General features: G+C 44.1%; 1 protein-coding gene across 3 annotated transcripts in view; it reads left to right on the top strand.

The window, feature by feature from the left end:
• The window catches only part of LOC108599939 (IQ motif and SEC7 domain-containing protein 1), a 29,826-nt gene extending 16,527 nt beyond the window's left edge, over positions 1-13,299 (top strand). For 2 of the 3 annotated variants that reach the window (XM_017987160.2, XM_017987163.1), the window contains exons 2-6: positions 7,865-8,425; positions 9,294-9,766; positions 9,825-11,050; positions 11,106-11,940; positions 11,999-13,299. In XM_017987160.2, the coding sequence (XP_017842649.1) occupies positions 7,865-8,425; positions 9,294-9,766; positions 9,825-11,050; positions 11,106-11,940; positions 11,999-12,450 (3,547 nt within the window). In that variant the 3' untranslated portion in view covers positions 12,451-13,299. Of the gene's footprint in view, positions 1-4,449; positions 5,354-7,864; positions 8,426-9,293; positions 9,767-9,824; positions 11,051-11,105; positions 11,941-11,998 lie in introns of those variants that run through there. The other variant, XM_017987161.1, reaches the window with a different exon arrangement.
• Positions 13,300-14,998: the final 1,699 nt, after the last annotated feature.

Below are 14,998 nucleotides of genomic sequence, written 5' to 3'. Positions count from 1 at the left end.
TTGTACTATTTTTAACTCTAGTTGCTAGCAATGAATGAATGAACTGCTAGCAATTTCTATAATTTAATTGTGCAGTAGCCAAACTAATTGCTAGAATTTTCTACAATTTACTTGCGCTAAAGTCTCCAAGTAACCCTCGCTGCTGATGAAGTTATTGCTATGGCTGTTGTTGCTGTATTTCCAATTGTGCCAACTGTTATTGTTGTTGTTGCTGCTGCTGTTGCGGTTGTCATCATCGTCGACGTCGTCGACTGTTTATTGTTTCATAACACAGCTGAGTCTCTCTCAGTTCGAGAGACTCTGAATGAAGCCAAATGGCTTTTGTGTACCTTGTGCCTAATGCGTTAATATCAACATGAAAACTTTTCGTAGTACACCGTCTGTTTTTATAGATGCTACATATTGTTTAAGCTGAAATACATATGAGTGGCCACACAGTGGGCACAAATTTTGGTTTTTATGAGTTTAGTTTTTTTATTTTTTAACGATGCCAGTCAGTTGACAGCAATGTCCGACGGGCAAAAATAGTAACAATGCTAGTTTCAAGTCTAAACAGGCCGCAGGTCCGGATATAAATGGTTTGTTGTTCACACACACACACACACACATACAGTTAGCCATATGCAGCAGTAGAGAGAGAACACTCATCATTACACTTAACGCTTGGCTCAGTCTCAGACTGCGCAGTCAGTGAGGCATTACCGCAGCCCATTTTGTTGTTAGTAGCTCGCCGCAAGCGACTAACTACCCAAACTGCCCCCTCACTTTATACAGCGGCCATAATGTACGTTCATGTACGTGCATGCATGGAAAGCCGCTGCGAAAGAGAGCGAGAGGTAGTGCCCCGCCTCCAGCCCCGCTACCGCTCAGTGCCGCCCTTCATACACACACACACACAAAACAACAAACGTGAGTCACCTGAGCGTAACGTAAGCGCAGCTTTATTGTTTGCTTCTCGTACTCGTTATTATTATTTTGGCACTCACCACCACACACACAGACACTCACGCTCTCCCACACACACTCGCGCTCAAGGCGCGTGACACTGCAACTGCAGTTATTGTAAAATGCGCTCTCAGCTCTCAGTCAGTCGCGCAGCTGTTTAAAGCAGACTCACTAAAAATATTGTGCGCTGATCACTTTCAGTCACATGTGTGTGTCTGTCTGTGTGTGTGTGGGTGTGAGTTTGCATACAAATTTACACCTTTTAACGATTGTTTGTAAATTTACGAGTTAAGCAATTTGACAGTCTATTTAAAGCTGAAACTTAAACAATGCAAAGTTTATCATAAGTGTGTACCACTGTGCGACGTCTATATTTGAATTGCTATGACGCAGTACAGGTGTTTTCGTCTCTCTCTCTCTCTCTCACTCTCTTTGACCATATTGCAAGTGTTTCGTTTTATTATGGACTGGCAATTGTTTTCGGTTGATCAAATTGTTTTAAGAACAGCTTTAACATATCAAAATCAAAAGCAGAAGCAGTAGCAGCAGCAGCGATGCCAGCGCCAGCGCTAGAGCACACAGCCAAAGTAGCTACAGTTACAAACTGGCACACAAGCAAGCTGTCTTACGCTCACGCTCTCTCTCTCGTTTACACGCTCTCTCTCTCATTTCGTTGTGGTCGTCGCTACAAACGGGCTTCGAAGCTTGCGCACCTTTGCGTGTGTAATTTAGTCTCTCACTAACTTTCGTCGAGTCAAGTCACGGGCTGACGCAGTCGCAGCCGCAGCTAGCGCCTCTATGTGAGCAGAGAAAACAAACGCGCGCGCGCCTTTTTACTGTATTTTGTGTTCGGTCGACAGCGCAGTCGCAATCGCAAAACGCTGCTGCCGATCGTGCGTTTTGTTGTTAACATATTAGCATTTAGCTCTTGGCTTGCGTTAGTCACAAGTAAAAAATATATATAATGAAATAAATATATTTGTTGCCAACGAAAAGTTATAAAAAAATATTTTGCAGCGCGCAAATTGATTTGCAAACAAACATATGAGTGCTTGAGTGTGTGTGAGTGTGAGTGTTAAATAAATTGAGAAATATATAACAGCAACAACAATAACAGGAATTATTGCAAAATACACACACGACACACGCAGATCACGACTCGGCAACAGTCGCAGCAGCCGCAGCGCTTGTTGTTGTTGTAACTATCATCATAGTGATCGTAGTTGTTGTTGCTGTTGTTATTGTTGTCAAGCCAAGGCCGGTTTATTAATTTGACATCACAGTGTTCACCCTGCGCCGCCGTAATAGCAACAATAGCAAGCGCAGCATAAAATCCAAAACGGAAACCGTGAAAAAGAGATAACAACAACAACAACAGTTACAGTAATGCACACAATTTTTTTTCGGTTTTTGTTGCGTTGTAATGTAAAAAGTAAAAAAATAAAATATAATTAAAGAGAAAATCGCCTTTCTCTGCGCGTATCACAAAAACAATAGTGCCGCCAACAATAAGCAGCAACTACAACAATAAGAGAGGCGTCGACTGCGGGAATAGCAGCGGCAGCGCCCCGTTACGTTTCGGCAAACACAAGCCAAATTCCCCCCACTCTGTATAGCTCTGCTCCCTGCTTTTTACATGCATGTGTGCATGTGTGTGTATGTGTGTGGACTCGACTGGAAATTTCTGCTACTGCTATTAATTGAAATTTGTAGGCAATAACAACTATCAGTTGCTATACCCTTTATTCAATTGTTATAAAACTCAATTGGGTTGAATTGAGCTGCGATCATTGACAAAACGTCCTGGTCTGCCAAAAAGCTCGCACTCTAAGCTCTACTACGGCAAAAGCTTATTAGCTGCAGCTGCAGAGAAAGCACAGTTAACGGTTAATGCGCTTCGCCACCGAAAAGAAGAAAAAAAAAAAACTGTCACGAAGTTTTACAAATTACGGTTGCGCTCTCTGCTTATTGTTTTGTTGTTGTTGTTGTTGTTGCTTGTGTAACCAACAACTTGGCTGCTGCTAAGCAATTACGCAGCGTCGTCGCAGTTATTGTTATTGCATATTGTTGTTTGTTGGCCACTTCCTCTTCCGTTTGCCATGCGCCTTGTCCAAGTTTCAAATGCAATGCAGCCAGCCTACAAATTATAAGCGAGAGAGTGAGTAGCAGAGCAGAGCGGGAGAGTGAGAGAGCACCGTTACTAATGACACGAAAGTGAATAAAAAGCTGCTCAAAGTGCCGCCCAGCTTAACCCTCCAAAGCCCCACACTCTCGCCACATGTGTGTGTGTGTGTGTGTGAATTGTAATTGTAAATTAAATAATTATACAAATGCAAGCAACAAAATATACACAGCTTGCAGCTGATTGCAACTGCAGCAATTGTTGTTGTTGTTGTTGTTGTTGCTGCTATTGTTGTTGTTGTTGTTGCGCGTGCAGTGGAACACCTGTAAAACAAAGGCAGTTGCTATCTAACTTTTTGCTTGGCTATTGTCGTGCGCGCAGCCAACTTAAAGCATAATGAAAATTAAAACCAAACCAGCAGAAACTTAAAACTACCAGAAGAAAAAAAAAACTTGTTTAAAACATTGCAATTACCAAACACGAACAAACAAACAAACATAAAGTTACATACGGCACATGAAAAAATAACTAAAACAAGTTAAACAACACAACTAAATGCTTAAATAATTTAGAATTTTATGAGTGGGTTTTTCGGTTCGAGCGCACAGCTTGATGCCGAGAACTGTCCAAGAGAGCGTAGAACAGAACAGAACAGAATAAATAAAAAAAAAACAGTTGTTTGATTGTAGGCGACTTGTTTTGGCCAATAATGCCATGACTTGTTGTGTGGAATCCAAGGCAAGGCTAACATCGGGATAGCGAATGAGCGAGAGCGAGAGGGGGGCAACGAAAACTCATTTCAGTTGTAACGAATCAAAAATAAAGCCATCAAAGATCGCTTTGCACACTTGAGAGAGTGAAAAACACACTTGAAAGTCAAAAAGGTTCTTGAACTTCTCAAAAAATATAAATATAAATAAGCATAGCGAAGTGACAAGTGTGTTCCATTGTAATGACTTCCCTGCTTTGCCCACAATAGCAAAATTTGCATAGCGATCAAATCAAAAGCAAGCTCGATCTTGATTTTTCTTGCATGTTGTGTGTATTTCCCTTTCTATTGTGTCTGTGCCTCATTGATAAAAATTCACACGTAAATTTCCATATGATTTATGGAATGGGGAATAAAGTGGATCAGGTCAGAGTCTGGTGGCTTTGCCAAAAACTAAAGCCAAGCCACTGCAAACGGCTGCCAATTCACACACTTGCATATATATTTAAATTAAATATTATTTACTTGGCACTCGCTGCGACTTTTACTTGCGTACAACTGCGATCGCTGACCTAAAAAGCTACAAAAAGCTGATTGAATGACAGACAGAGAGAGAGAGAGAGAGGGAGAGACTGTGAGAGAGTCTGTAAGCATGAGTTGCTCATTTTTTTTTCCATAAACACAATAGCATAAAATGGAAAAAAATACATTTTGCAAGTGTCACCAATGCTGCCCACTTTGCTTCATTAGCGTTTGTCATTTGTCACACGTTCGTTTATCTCTCTCTTTCTTTCGCTCTCGCTTTGGCTTTATTACAACGTTTCTTTTTTTGAAGGGCAAGCTTTATAGTTTAAAAGTTAGTTCAAGTGTCTGTGTGTATGTGTGTGCGTTTGTTTGTTTATATGTCAAGCAATTTATTTACGTAGCTATCGATATAAACGTTATCTGTATAAAAGGCGAGCAGAAATACGACAGAAATTCCAATAACTAAACCAAAGATAATATGGCAAAGAAACTAAAATCAAATTGAATAAAACCATAATAAATATAAACTTAAACGAAAGCAAGAACAATAAATTGCGCAAAAGCAACAGAAACAGAAACAGACAACAAAACAATTTGCAAATGAAAGCAATATAAAAGCGAATTAACAAAAGTGAAGGCGAAAGTGCGACACGCCCACAACCCAACCCCCTGCCCAGCAATCAACTTTGCTTTTTCAATTGGAATTCGATATCGAATTCGAACGAATGCGTGCGGCAAACGCCAGTCCAATTCCACTGTACCCCAACGATCATGTCCAAGACGCATCATCATAGTAACCACAGAAGGCAATTGCCAGTGCCTGTGCCCGCCTTGCACTCCTCCAATTCGCTGGAGGACAGCAGCGGCAGCGAGTCCTTTCTGCAATACGACAGCGACAAGAAGCCGCCGCCCATTGTTGTTGTGGTCGGAGACGGACGCAGTCGTGTCCGCCGCGTTGTGCGCACCGCCACGCGACACGTCACAGTCGTCAGTCTGTCCACGCGGCACAAGGAGTCGCAAACCCACACCTCGCATCATGTTACGGCCGTCAGGTAAGCGTCGCACCCAACACCACCCACCACCCACCACCCACTTGAAAGTAAAGCAGCAATTGCTAATCGGCTACGGCTTATCGTTATCTCGCTGTCGCGCATTTATGACCCCGTATACAGTTAGCCCTGCAGCTAAGAAATGCAGTTAGCGTTCCACACTTGTTAGCGCTGTGTGTGGATGTTGTGGAACTTGTTTGCATGTTGTATTTATACAAGTGCAGTTGCTTAGCGCAAAGCGTGTAGCATAACTTGGGGCGCTGTTGAATTTAACAGCCGCTGTTAATGAGCAGCGACTGCAGTCCACTGTTAATGTAAATACAATACAAATAATATTTGAGCGTAACTAAATAATTAATAATTGTATAATATTGAGTGTCATGCAATGAATTAGAATTCTTAAAGCTTTTTATGTGCCGCTTTAACTGCCACCTCACACTCATTAGACTTTCCGTCTGTCTGTCTTTTTGCTTGTTTGTTTTCATTATAAACTGGGCGCACTTCATAAGGCCATAAGCCCTCAAACATAACGAACAACAACTAATGTAAAATCAATAACAATTAAGGGGTGGCTAGCTGCGCTTTTTGGTTAAAAGCGGCGCGACGCGGGTCACGCCGCCAATCAGCGCACACTTGTTGCATATCAAGCAGAACGCTATGGAAGGAAGTTGAGAGGTGGAGGCAAAGCGAGCAGAGGAAGCAACTTTGGCTCGAGTCGAAGCTGACGTGACGTTTATATGTCAGTGAGCTCCACTGTTGCTTGCCCCTAAGCTAAAGATACACACACACACAGAAACAGAGATACATATACATGCAACAACAGCTGGGCACATGTGCAACGACAAACAATTAGGGTGCGACGTGTGGCAGATGTTTTTGCTTGAACTCGATTTTTGAGCCAGGAGGACACTTGAGCACTAGAAAGAGACAGCGAACAACTTGCTGGATACAATAACAAGCCAAAGGCAAACTACCTGCCCGACAGGACAACGAAGCGAATGCCAGGTGCAAAACCCTATAGAGAAAATCGTATTGTCCCTGCGAATCCTGTTTATGTTGCTAAATGCAGCTGCAGCTCAATACATCTTACCACAGATTATTTCTATGTGTGTGTGTGTGTGTGTCTTAGAGACTTGGCCCACCAGCTGAGCCATGATGCGAGGCCGTTCCAGTTTGCTAGCTATACGAAATGTTTTTAAGAACAATTTGAAATTGATGGAAAATCAAATTATACGCTTACCGTTGGAAATTCAGATTGTTTTCGTATGTTTGAGCTGAAAGATCTCTGCAGGTTGTGAGTTTTTAAATAAACTGCTAATGTGAATGCATAGGAAAAAAACAAGATATTGCTACTATGCGTTGAAAAATAAATCAATGCTTAAGTTTATAGCTATAAAAAGCTAGATAAGTTGATAATTTATATAATTAATTTCAAAAACAAATCTCAAGCTTGGGAAGATTTTGAGGATTTTGTGCTCTTATGTAAAAACTAAATTGAAAATTATAGCTAAGGATTATTTTAGGTAATGCTTGTATATAATTTATTTAGGAATCAGCGCGAATAATGAAAGTAACGCGTAGATGAAGCGTCCAGTAGCTAATTTTCTATAATAAATTTAATTTTGGGGGTGTCTGCTACTCAAATCAATAGCGGAGTTCTTTTCTTTGAAGCCAAAATCAATTTAATTGCAGCTCATTTTAGTCCATTAGTTTTTCCTTTTCCAGCGCATCCTGTAATTATCTCGCTGCACTTGTTAACAATCTGTCGCCAGAGTTCGCTGAGCTGAGATTCTGACACTTTGCAGTGCTTGAATTTTCTGTAGTTGGTGGAGCGTAGAATATTTGTGTCTATGTCATCGTTGGCTAATCATTTCCTTGCTGCACAACAGATGGCAGCCAACCCTTGTCATTGTGCCTGGGTCTATATGGATCCTTTTACGCTTAAGAGCTGCTCTTTTGTCTAAGGCTTCTGCTAAGGGTAGAAGATTTGGAAATTGTTTTGTAGCTGCGTCAAACAAACAAAACAGATGCAATGTCTCTCTCCCTTGCTCTGCCTTTCTGTGTGTGTGTGTGTGTGTGTGCGTAGGCAGCTGATACCCACACATAGACACACACACACATTAAGTGAAGCAAAACACGTTTCGCTGTTTTTTGTGTAAACGCCGACGCGCATGCTCAGCGGACGCTCGAGCAGCTTGTCGAGCATTTGAGCCCTGAGCTCGGTTTAGTTGAAACGTGAACGTTGCTGAGCGACGACGTGTGTAACTAACTTAAGTTTATAACAAGCATATAAAACTCAACTGTGACTTCCCTTGCGCGATTCTAAATCGTCTTTATTAATTTGCATAATTTAAGCTTTAACGAGACTTGACCTTTTGCTAAATGTGTTTAGATTGAAAATCAAATATGATTATTTGCATATCAGGTTTTATAATTGGCGAAAGGTATAAACTATAAAACATAAACAAATGAAAGTTTAGACTAAACTCTAACTCGATTTCGATCTCTTTGCAGCTTTCCGCAGAAGAGCATTGAGCGCAGCGGCTCCACACAATACGATCTGGCCGGCGCACCCATAGCGGCCAGCAGTGCCACCGATGGTGGCAACTATGTTTATCTGCAGAATCATTATGCGCCCGGCGCTGCACACAATTCGGCGGCCAGCATCAATTACCCCGCGCCACAGCCCCAAATGATATATCAGCTGCAGCAGTATCCCACGTGCCATCAGCAGCAGCAACAGCAACAGCAGCAGCAGCAGCAGCACTTGCAACAGCAGCAGCACTATATGCAACAAGTGGCAGCAGCAGCAGCCAGTGGCAACTATCATCATCACAATCACACACATCACCTGCTACACAGTCACAGCCATGGACACCATCATCATCATCATGCCGGAGCTGTTGTTATTGCTGGCAGTGGCGTTGGCACTGGCGCATCCATGCTGCAACATCAGCAGCAGCAGCAGCAACACCAACAGCAGCAGCATCAACAGCAGCAGCAGCAGCAAATGCACAAGAAGAACTCCATACGAAATGGCGGCGATGTGCTCAAACGCACGCGCGCACAGTCAGCGTAAGTAGCAATAAAATAATATATAATATATATAAGAATATTGTGATAGTTATCGGAATGTTATGTGACAGCTTAAAGGGCTCGCCCCCTAAGGCGCCAATTAGTTTGGACTTTGCGCTGCGACAATTTCAATTTGCGATAAGCAGCAACAATAAGATAAAGCCAAAGTCTGACGTATGCCAACAGCAGCAGCAACAGCATGTGGCATATGCAAATATTTGTGGCAGCTATCAGCTGACTTGGGAAATCTGCTGCGACAGCTGTTGCGGCACTTGGTTTAGAACTTTGTTTGTCTTTTAATTAAACGTCAACTTGTTGTTGCAACAGTGATTATAAATAAAAGTAAAGAAGAAGCAGCAGCAGCAGCAACAAATGTAGAATTAATTTAATTTAGAATGAGTTGAATTCTCTAAACTTTAATCTGAGTAAAAACAATAATGAATTAATGCATTATAAACAAGTTCTTTGCATTGAAGTCACACAGGTTTAAGCAAACAATTCTATAAATATATATATAGTTAGTATAGTGACTGTTGCTAGATAACTGCGTTTTGTCATATCGAAAATATTTGCTGTCAGTCTAGCGATAACTTTGATACTGCTCAGCTGTGGCGCGCTTAGTTAACAAAAGTTTGTTTGCATATTTATAAGCCAAGTTTAGTTAGTTTCAACTGTTTGTAACTAGCATTTTTTGTAGTTGGTGACGCGTGGCGTTTGCTTTTAATAACCAAGCCAAGTGCCAAGTTTTTGTGTTTTTGTTCTTATCTTATCTTAACTAAAAAGCAACAGCAACAGCCCCAAATGAATTGTTGTCACTATGCTTGTGAAATTCAGCGCAATTTTAATGTTCTGTTTGCTTTGCTTGCAGCTACGAGCTCTCACAGGATCTGCTGGACAAGCAGATCGAGCTGCTGGAACGCAAGTACGGCGGAGTGCGCGCACGCAATGCGGCCGTAACCATACAGCGCGCCTTTCGTCACTACATGATGGTCAAGAAGTTTGCCTCCATCACGGCCATGGCCAAGGCAGAGAAGCGTCTCAGTCGCCGCATGGTCGTCACCGCCTCCAGTTTGACGCTGGCAGAGGAAAGCGGCGCAGCCTCAGTGAATGTTTCGCTTTCGTCTGCCTATGGCAGCGCTACAGAATCTCAGCTGGAACAGCAGCAGCAGCAACAACAGCAGCAGCAGCATCAACAGCAGCAGCAGCAGCCTAGAGTCACCATTATGGCTGGACCGCCAGGTGCTGCCTCGCCGGGATTAGCGCGCACGCCGCCCACACGCTCGCTGAGCATGCGAGAGCGACGACAGCTGGACAGCAGTCCCATACCGCGCAGTCAGTCAGGTGAGCACCGTAGCCATACCCATAGTTGCAACCATTTATATTTGTTTGGTTTTTGCAGGCGCCTCTCCCGTTTCCATTGCCAGCTCCACCAACTCTGTCTCCGCGCTCTCCTCCCATCCACACGTCAATTTGCTGCACGCCGCCGAGCCGCATTACTATGCCGCCCAGGCGCTGCCCACAGCCGCCTACTACACCAGCTACCATGGCTCGCCGCATGAGCTGAGCTACGCCAGCTCGGCGGACACCTCGCTGAACGCCTCGTGGGTGAACACCAGCGGCCACTCCCCACACACGCCCTACTACTCCGCCGCCCAGATCTACATGCGTCCCAAGGGCGGCAGCACCACGCCCACGCCCAGCTGCGGCAGCCAGGGCAGCGCCAGCGGCAAGAAGGTGCCGCCCGAGGTGCCCAAGCGCACCAGCTCCATCACCGCCCAGCAGCAGAGCCAGCTGCTGTTGCTGCAACGCCAAACGCCGCCGCCGCCTTCGCTGCTGCGCACCAACGGACTCTGCAAGACCGCGGAGAACGGCAGCCTCACCAGCGTGCAGAGCTCGGGCTCGGACTCGAGTGTAACCTCCGCGGAGCGCAATCTCAACTCGGATCTGGGCTCGGATCGCAGCAATTCGCCGCACACTTGGAAGCGCGGCACGGCGCTCAACAGTTCACAGCAGTTCAGCACGCACTCCGCAGAGTCTGTGGGCGTGGCAGCCGCCCACATGCAAGTGGCGGTGGCAGCAGTCACAGCCACTGGCGGCGTGCCCCCAACCGATGATCACGCCATCAGCTCGCACACGAGTGCGGCGCAGTATGAGCAGCACGAGCAGCAGCAGCACGAGGCGCAGCAGCAGCTGCAGGCGGCAGTGGGCGTGGCACAGAACTACAAGCTGTCCGAGACGATTCGGAAGCGTCAATACCGCGTCGGTCTCAATCTGTTCAACAAGAAGCCGGAGAAGGGCATCACTTATTTGATACGTCGCGGCTTCCTCGAGAATACGCCACAGGGCGTGGCACGTTTCCTCATCACGCGCAAGGGACTGTCGCGGCAAATGATTGGCGAGTACTTGGGCAATCTGCAGAATCAGTTCAACATGGCTGTGCTCAGCTGCTTTGCGCTGGAGCTGGATCTGTCCGGGCGGCAAGTGGATGTGGCGCTGCGCAAATTCCAGGCCTACTTCCGCATGCCGGGCGAGGCGCAGAAGATTGAGCGCCTCATGGAGATTTTCTCGCAGCGCTACTGCGAATGCAACGGCGACATTGTGGGCAGACTCAGAAGTTCCGATACGGTGAGTACTACAATTCTATACACTGTACAAAATTGCTAATTGCTTTCACTTTCAGATCTTTGTGCTGGCCTTTGCTATTATTATGCTGAATACGGATCTGCATACGCCCAATTTGAAGCCGGAGCGTCGCATGCGCGTTGAGGATTTCATTAAGAATCTGCGTGGCATTGACGACTGCCATGACATAGACAAGGACATGCTCTGCGGCATCTATGAGCGCGTCAAGTCGGACGAGTTCAAGCCGGGCAGCGATCATGTCACACAGGTGATGAAGGTGCAAGCCACAATTGTGGGCAAGAAGCCGAATCTGGCGCTGCCGCATCGTCGACTCGTCTGCTATTGTCGCCTGTATGAAATACCGGATGTGAACAAGAAGGAGCGTCCGGGCGTGCATCAGCGCGAGGTGTTTCTCTTCAACGATCTGCTGGTCATTACCAAAATCTTTAGCAAGAAGAAGACCTCAGTCACATACACGTTTCGCAATAGTTTCCCATTGTGCGGCACTGTGGTCAATCTGCTGGACATGCCCAACTATCCGTACTGCATTCAGCTGTCGCAGAAGGTCGACGGCAAGATACTGATCACATTCAATGCGCGCAACGAGCACGACCGCTGCAAGTTCGCAGAGGATCTCAAGGAGTCCATTAGCGAAATGGATGAAATGGAAGCGCTGCGCATTGAGGCCGAGCTGGAGCGTCAGAAGTCAGCGCGCAATCGTGCCCCAGGCAATGCCGATAATCGCGACAGCGGTGTGGCCGATGTCGAAGTCTGTCCATGTCCCTATCCGCCGGGAGCGCAGGCCGCCGGCGAGCAGGCGCCCAACTCTGCGGATTCGACGCAGCTAAAGCGCAGCGCGCTTAGCAACAGTCTGCTGGACATGCACGAGCAATGTAAGTGGTTTTTAGATTCAGTTGCAAGTCAAACTTGACGCTTTGTCTCTTTTTGCAGTTGGCAACGAGAAGCCGCAGCGTCGTGGCAGCGTCGGCAGCTTGGACAGCGGCATGAGCGTGAGCTTTCAATCGACCACCACCTCGAGTGCATCGCGGGAGAACGCAGCCGCCGCCATAGCCGCCTCCAAGATGCGTTTCCAGCTGGCGCCCGCAGCAGCAGGCGGCGCCATGGCCACGCCCAGCAATGTGTATGCCGCACCAGGCATGCAGGCCTATACGCATGCCAACTTCATGCAGCAATCCCAAGCGGCGTACATGCTGCAGCAGCAGCAAATGATGCAACAGCAGCAAGTGGCACAAGCTCAAATGCAACTGCAGGCGCAGGCGCAGGCACAAGCCCAAGCACAAGCGCAAGCTCAGGCGCAGGCGCAGTCTGAAGTCAGAGGACGCATACCAGGACGCGAGCGTAAATCCTCGCGCTCCGATGACTCGCGCTCCACGGAGGTCTAAGCTTTGTACATTCAATTCAAATTTATCACTCTCTCTATAGCTTCATGTAGTCTCCGAAAGAAAACGAAACGAAACGCCATTTAACACACACTTACACACACATATGCAGACCACATAGTAAATTCTTAAATGTTCCTTCGTTCTCTGCTAATCTAATTAATTAACTTGTATATAAAATTGAAAACAAATGAGTGGAAAGAGTTAATTTTTTGTGTCTTTGAAAAGTTTAGCCAAGTTTTCAAAACTATTTGTACATAATCTTTATCATACGATATAGTAACCTACATATATATGTAATCTTTAAACTTATACACAAGTATATATGCTAACTCTTTATTCAGTACACTACCCTCTATGATAATCGCATTTTATACACTTGGACAGCCACTACCAGGCAGCTAACAACAAAACACTTGAGCAACTCTGCTAGCATTTTTCTTTTGTATCTAATACCTTACAAACTATCCAAACTACACATATACACACACACACACACACACACACATATATATTTATAATTGTAGTACTATTATTAAAAACCAATTCGCGCTCTTTGTGCGCGCGCTATTGTATATTTTGTAACTCTTATCCCAAAATCTATATATATATATATTTGTGTGTAACTAAAAACGATCGTATATACCGCAGGTCTGTGTGCGTGTGGTATATACCAGGAATATTAACTTAAAAGCAATTAGCTGTAGCTATGCATATTTATAGAGCCAAAACTACCCAAAACCTACGAGTATAATTAAACAATAATAATAATAATAATAATACCTAATGTAAAACGCAAAGTGTATGAAAATCGAAAACCCGATATTGTATATGAAAAAGCAAAAGACTTAAAAATTTAAATAAATGAAAAAGGAATAATACCAAAGCAAATGAATTTACATATTTAAAGCTGCAGCTCCTCTAATATCCTTCGTATCGAAAAAGGACATGCATTTTCGTACGCCTGGGCATCAAATCTATCGATCTGCATTCAAGGATTTTCAAAATTGCACAAAAAATATTTTGAAAAAAATTCATAGGGGGTAGGTCGGAAAAAATGGCCAAAAAACACAAATTGTCCTTTTTCTCGCAAACTACAAAGACTACAAGGATGTCCTTTGGCATAAAAGTAGGGCTCGTTGAGACCTTTCAGAATATATAACTCAAAGGACGAAAGTCCTTAGAGGAGCCGAGAAAAACAGGTTTTTTTGTATACAGAAAAACGGCTATATCTCCCGAATCCTTTGCAGGATCAGGACGAAATTAGTGCCAAGCTATGTTGATTCAAAAGGGCTATCAACTGACCAAAGGACATCCGGATCGTCCTTGTATTTCCGGAGATAATGACCATTTTGTGTTTTTGGCCATCTCCTTGCGAACTGGAGCTGAAAATTTTCCAAGTTAATGGACATTTAGATGACCCCATATTTTTTTGATGCAGATCGGTAGAGTTTCGACCTGTAAGTGCCGTAAGCCAAAAGTTTTAAGGATGCGGCAGGATACGGCCGAGATATGGCCAATTTACTGTTGCATAGCCTTGCCGTCTGGCAGCCCCCTAGGGTATGCAACAATAATTATTCATTCGGCATTCAGCGATGACTTAGGCAACGAACTTGAGCTGCTACTCCCAGTGACTTAAGCAACGAACTTGGTGCGTTCCAGCACTCGCAATTTGGCCAAAATGCGGCTGAAGTACCAGGCGAACAGAAATCAGCAGAAGGTGACCGCCTTGTAAAAAGACTTAGGCAACGAACTTGAGTTATTTTTCAAAGTGACTTAGGCAACGAACTTGTTTATACTTGACTCTCGAAAGTATGCAGCAATTTTGCAAGTACTTTGCAGGTGTAACGTGTTGGACAAAATTGGCCATAGCTCGGCCATTTCCTATCGGATTTTGACAATTTTTGGTTTGCTACATTCAGGGGACTATTCTCTATCGTCCTGCATTATCATTTCATTTTGTCCTTTAAGGACCTTTAAAAGCAGTCTTGCTGAATCAAAATGTATGTTAACATTAATGGAGTTGCGCCACAAGCGAAGGACCTGCAACCAAAAATTAACATGTTACATTAACAAGGATTTGTTGTAAATTAATAAGCTTATGAGACACGCTTTGTATACATTTTTATATACGTATATATATTTTTTTAAAGTGATTTCAACTTATTAATATTATTGCTGACTCTACTAATTAAGGCCTTGTACAAAATTATTGTATTCTTTCTTTTTTGTATGGTACGTGCTAAATACTAGTGGTTCGTATAATATTTCGTGTGTGTCGGATTGTGTCGTATGTATATTAAATATTAATTGCTTTAAACAAATATACAATAAAGGTGTGTAGGCTCAAGAAAACTTTACAAATGAAGCTCGGTAAGAAGCGCTCTTAGTTTCTAATACAATAAATTGCACTTGCAAACGCGTTTTTATAGTTAGGGCTGTGGATTAGAAGACAGAGCATAATTATTATAATTAAACTAAACATATTTTGGCACTGTAAACAAAATAGAAAATTGCAAAAGTTAAGAACATAAAACAAATTGTAAGCGAA

The sequence above is a fragment of the Drosophila busckii genome, chromosome 3L, assembly GCF_011750605.1.
Source record: "Drosophila busckii strain San Diego stock center, stock number 13000-0081.31 chromosome 3L, ASM1175060v1, whole genome shotgun sequence".
NCBI lineage: Eukaryota > Metazoa > Arthropoda > Insecta > Diptera > Drosophilidae > Drosophila > Drosophila busckii.
Note: the sequence above shows the minus strand (reverse complement) of the source record. Positions and strands in the feature narration are given on the sequence as shown.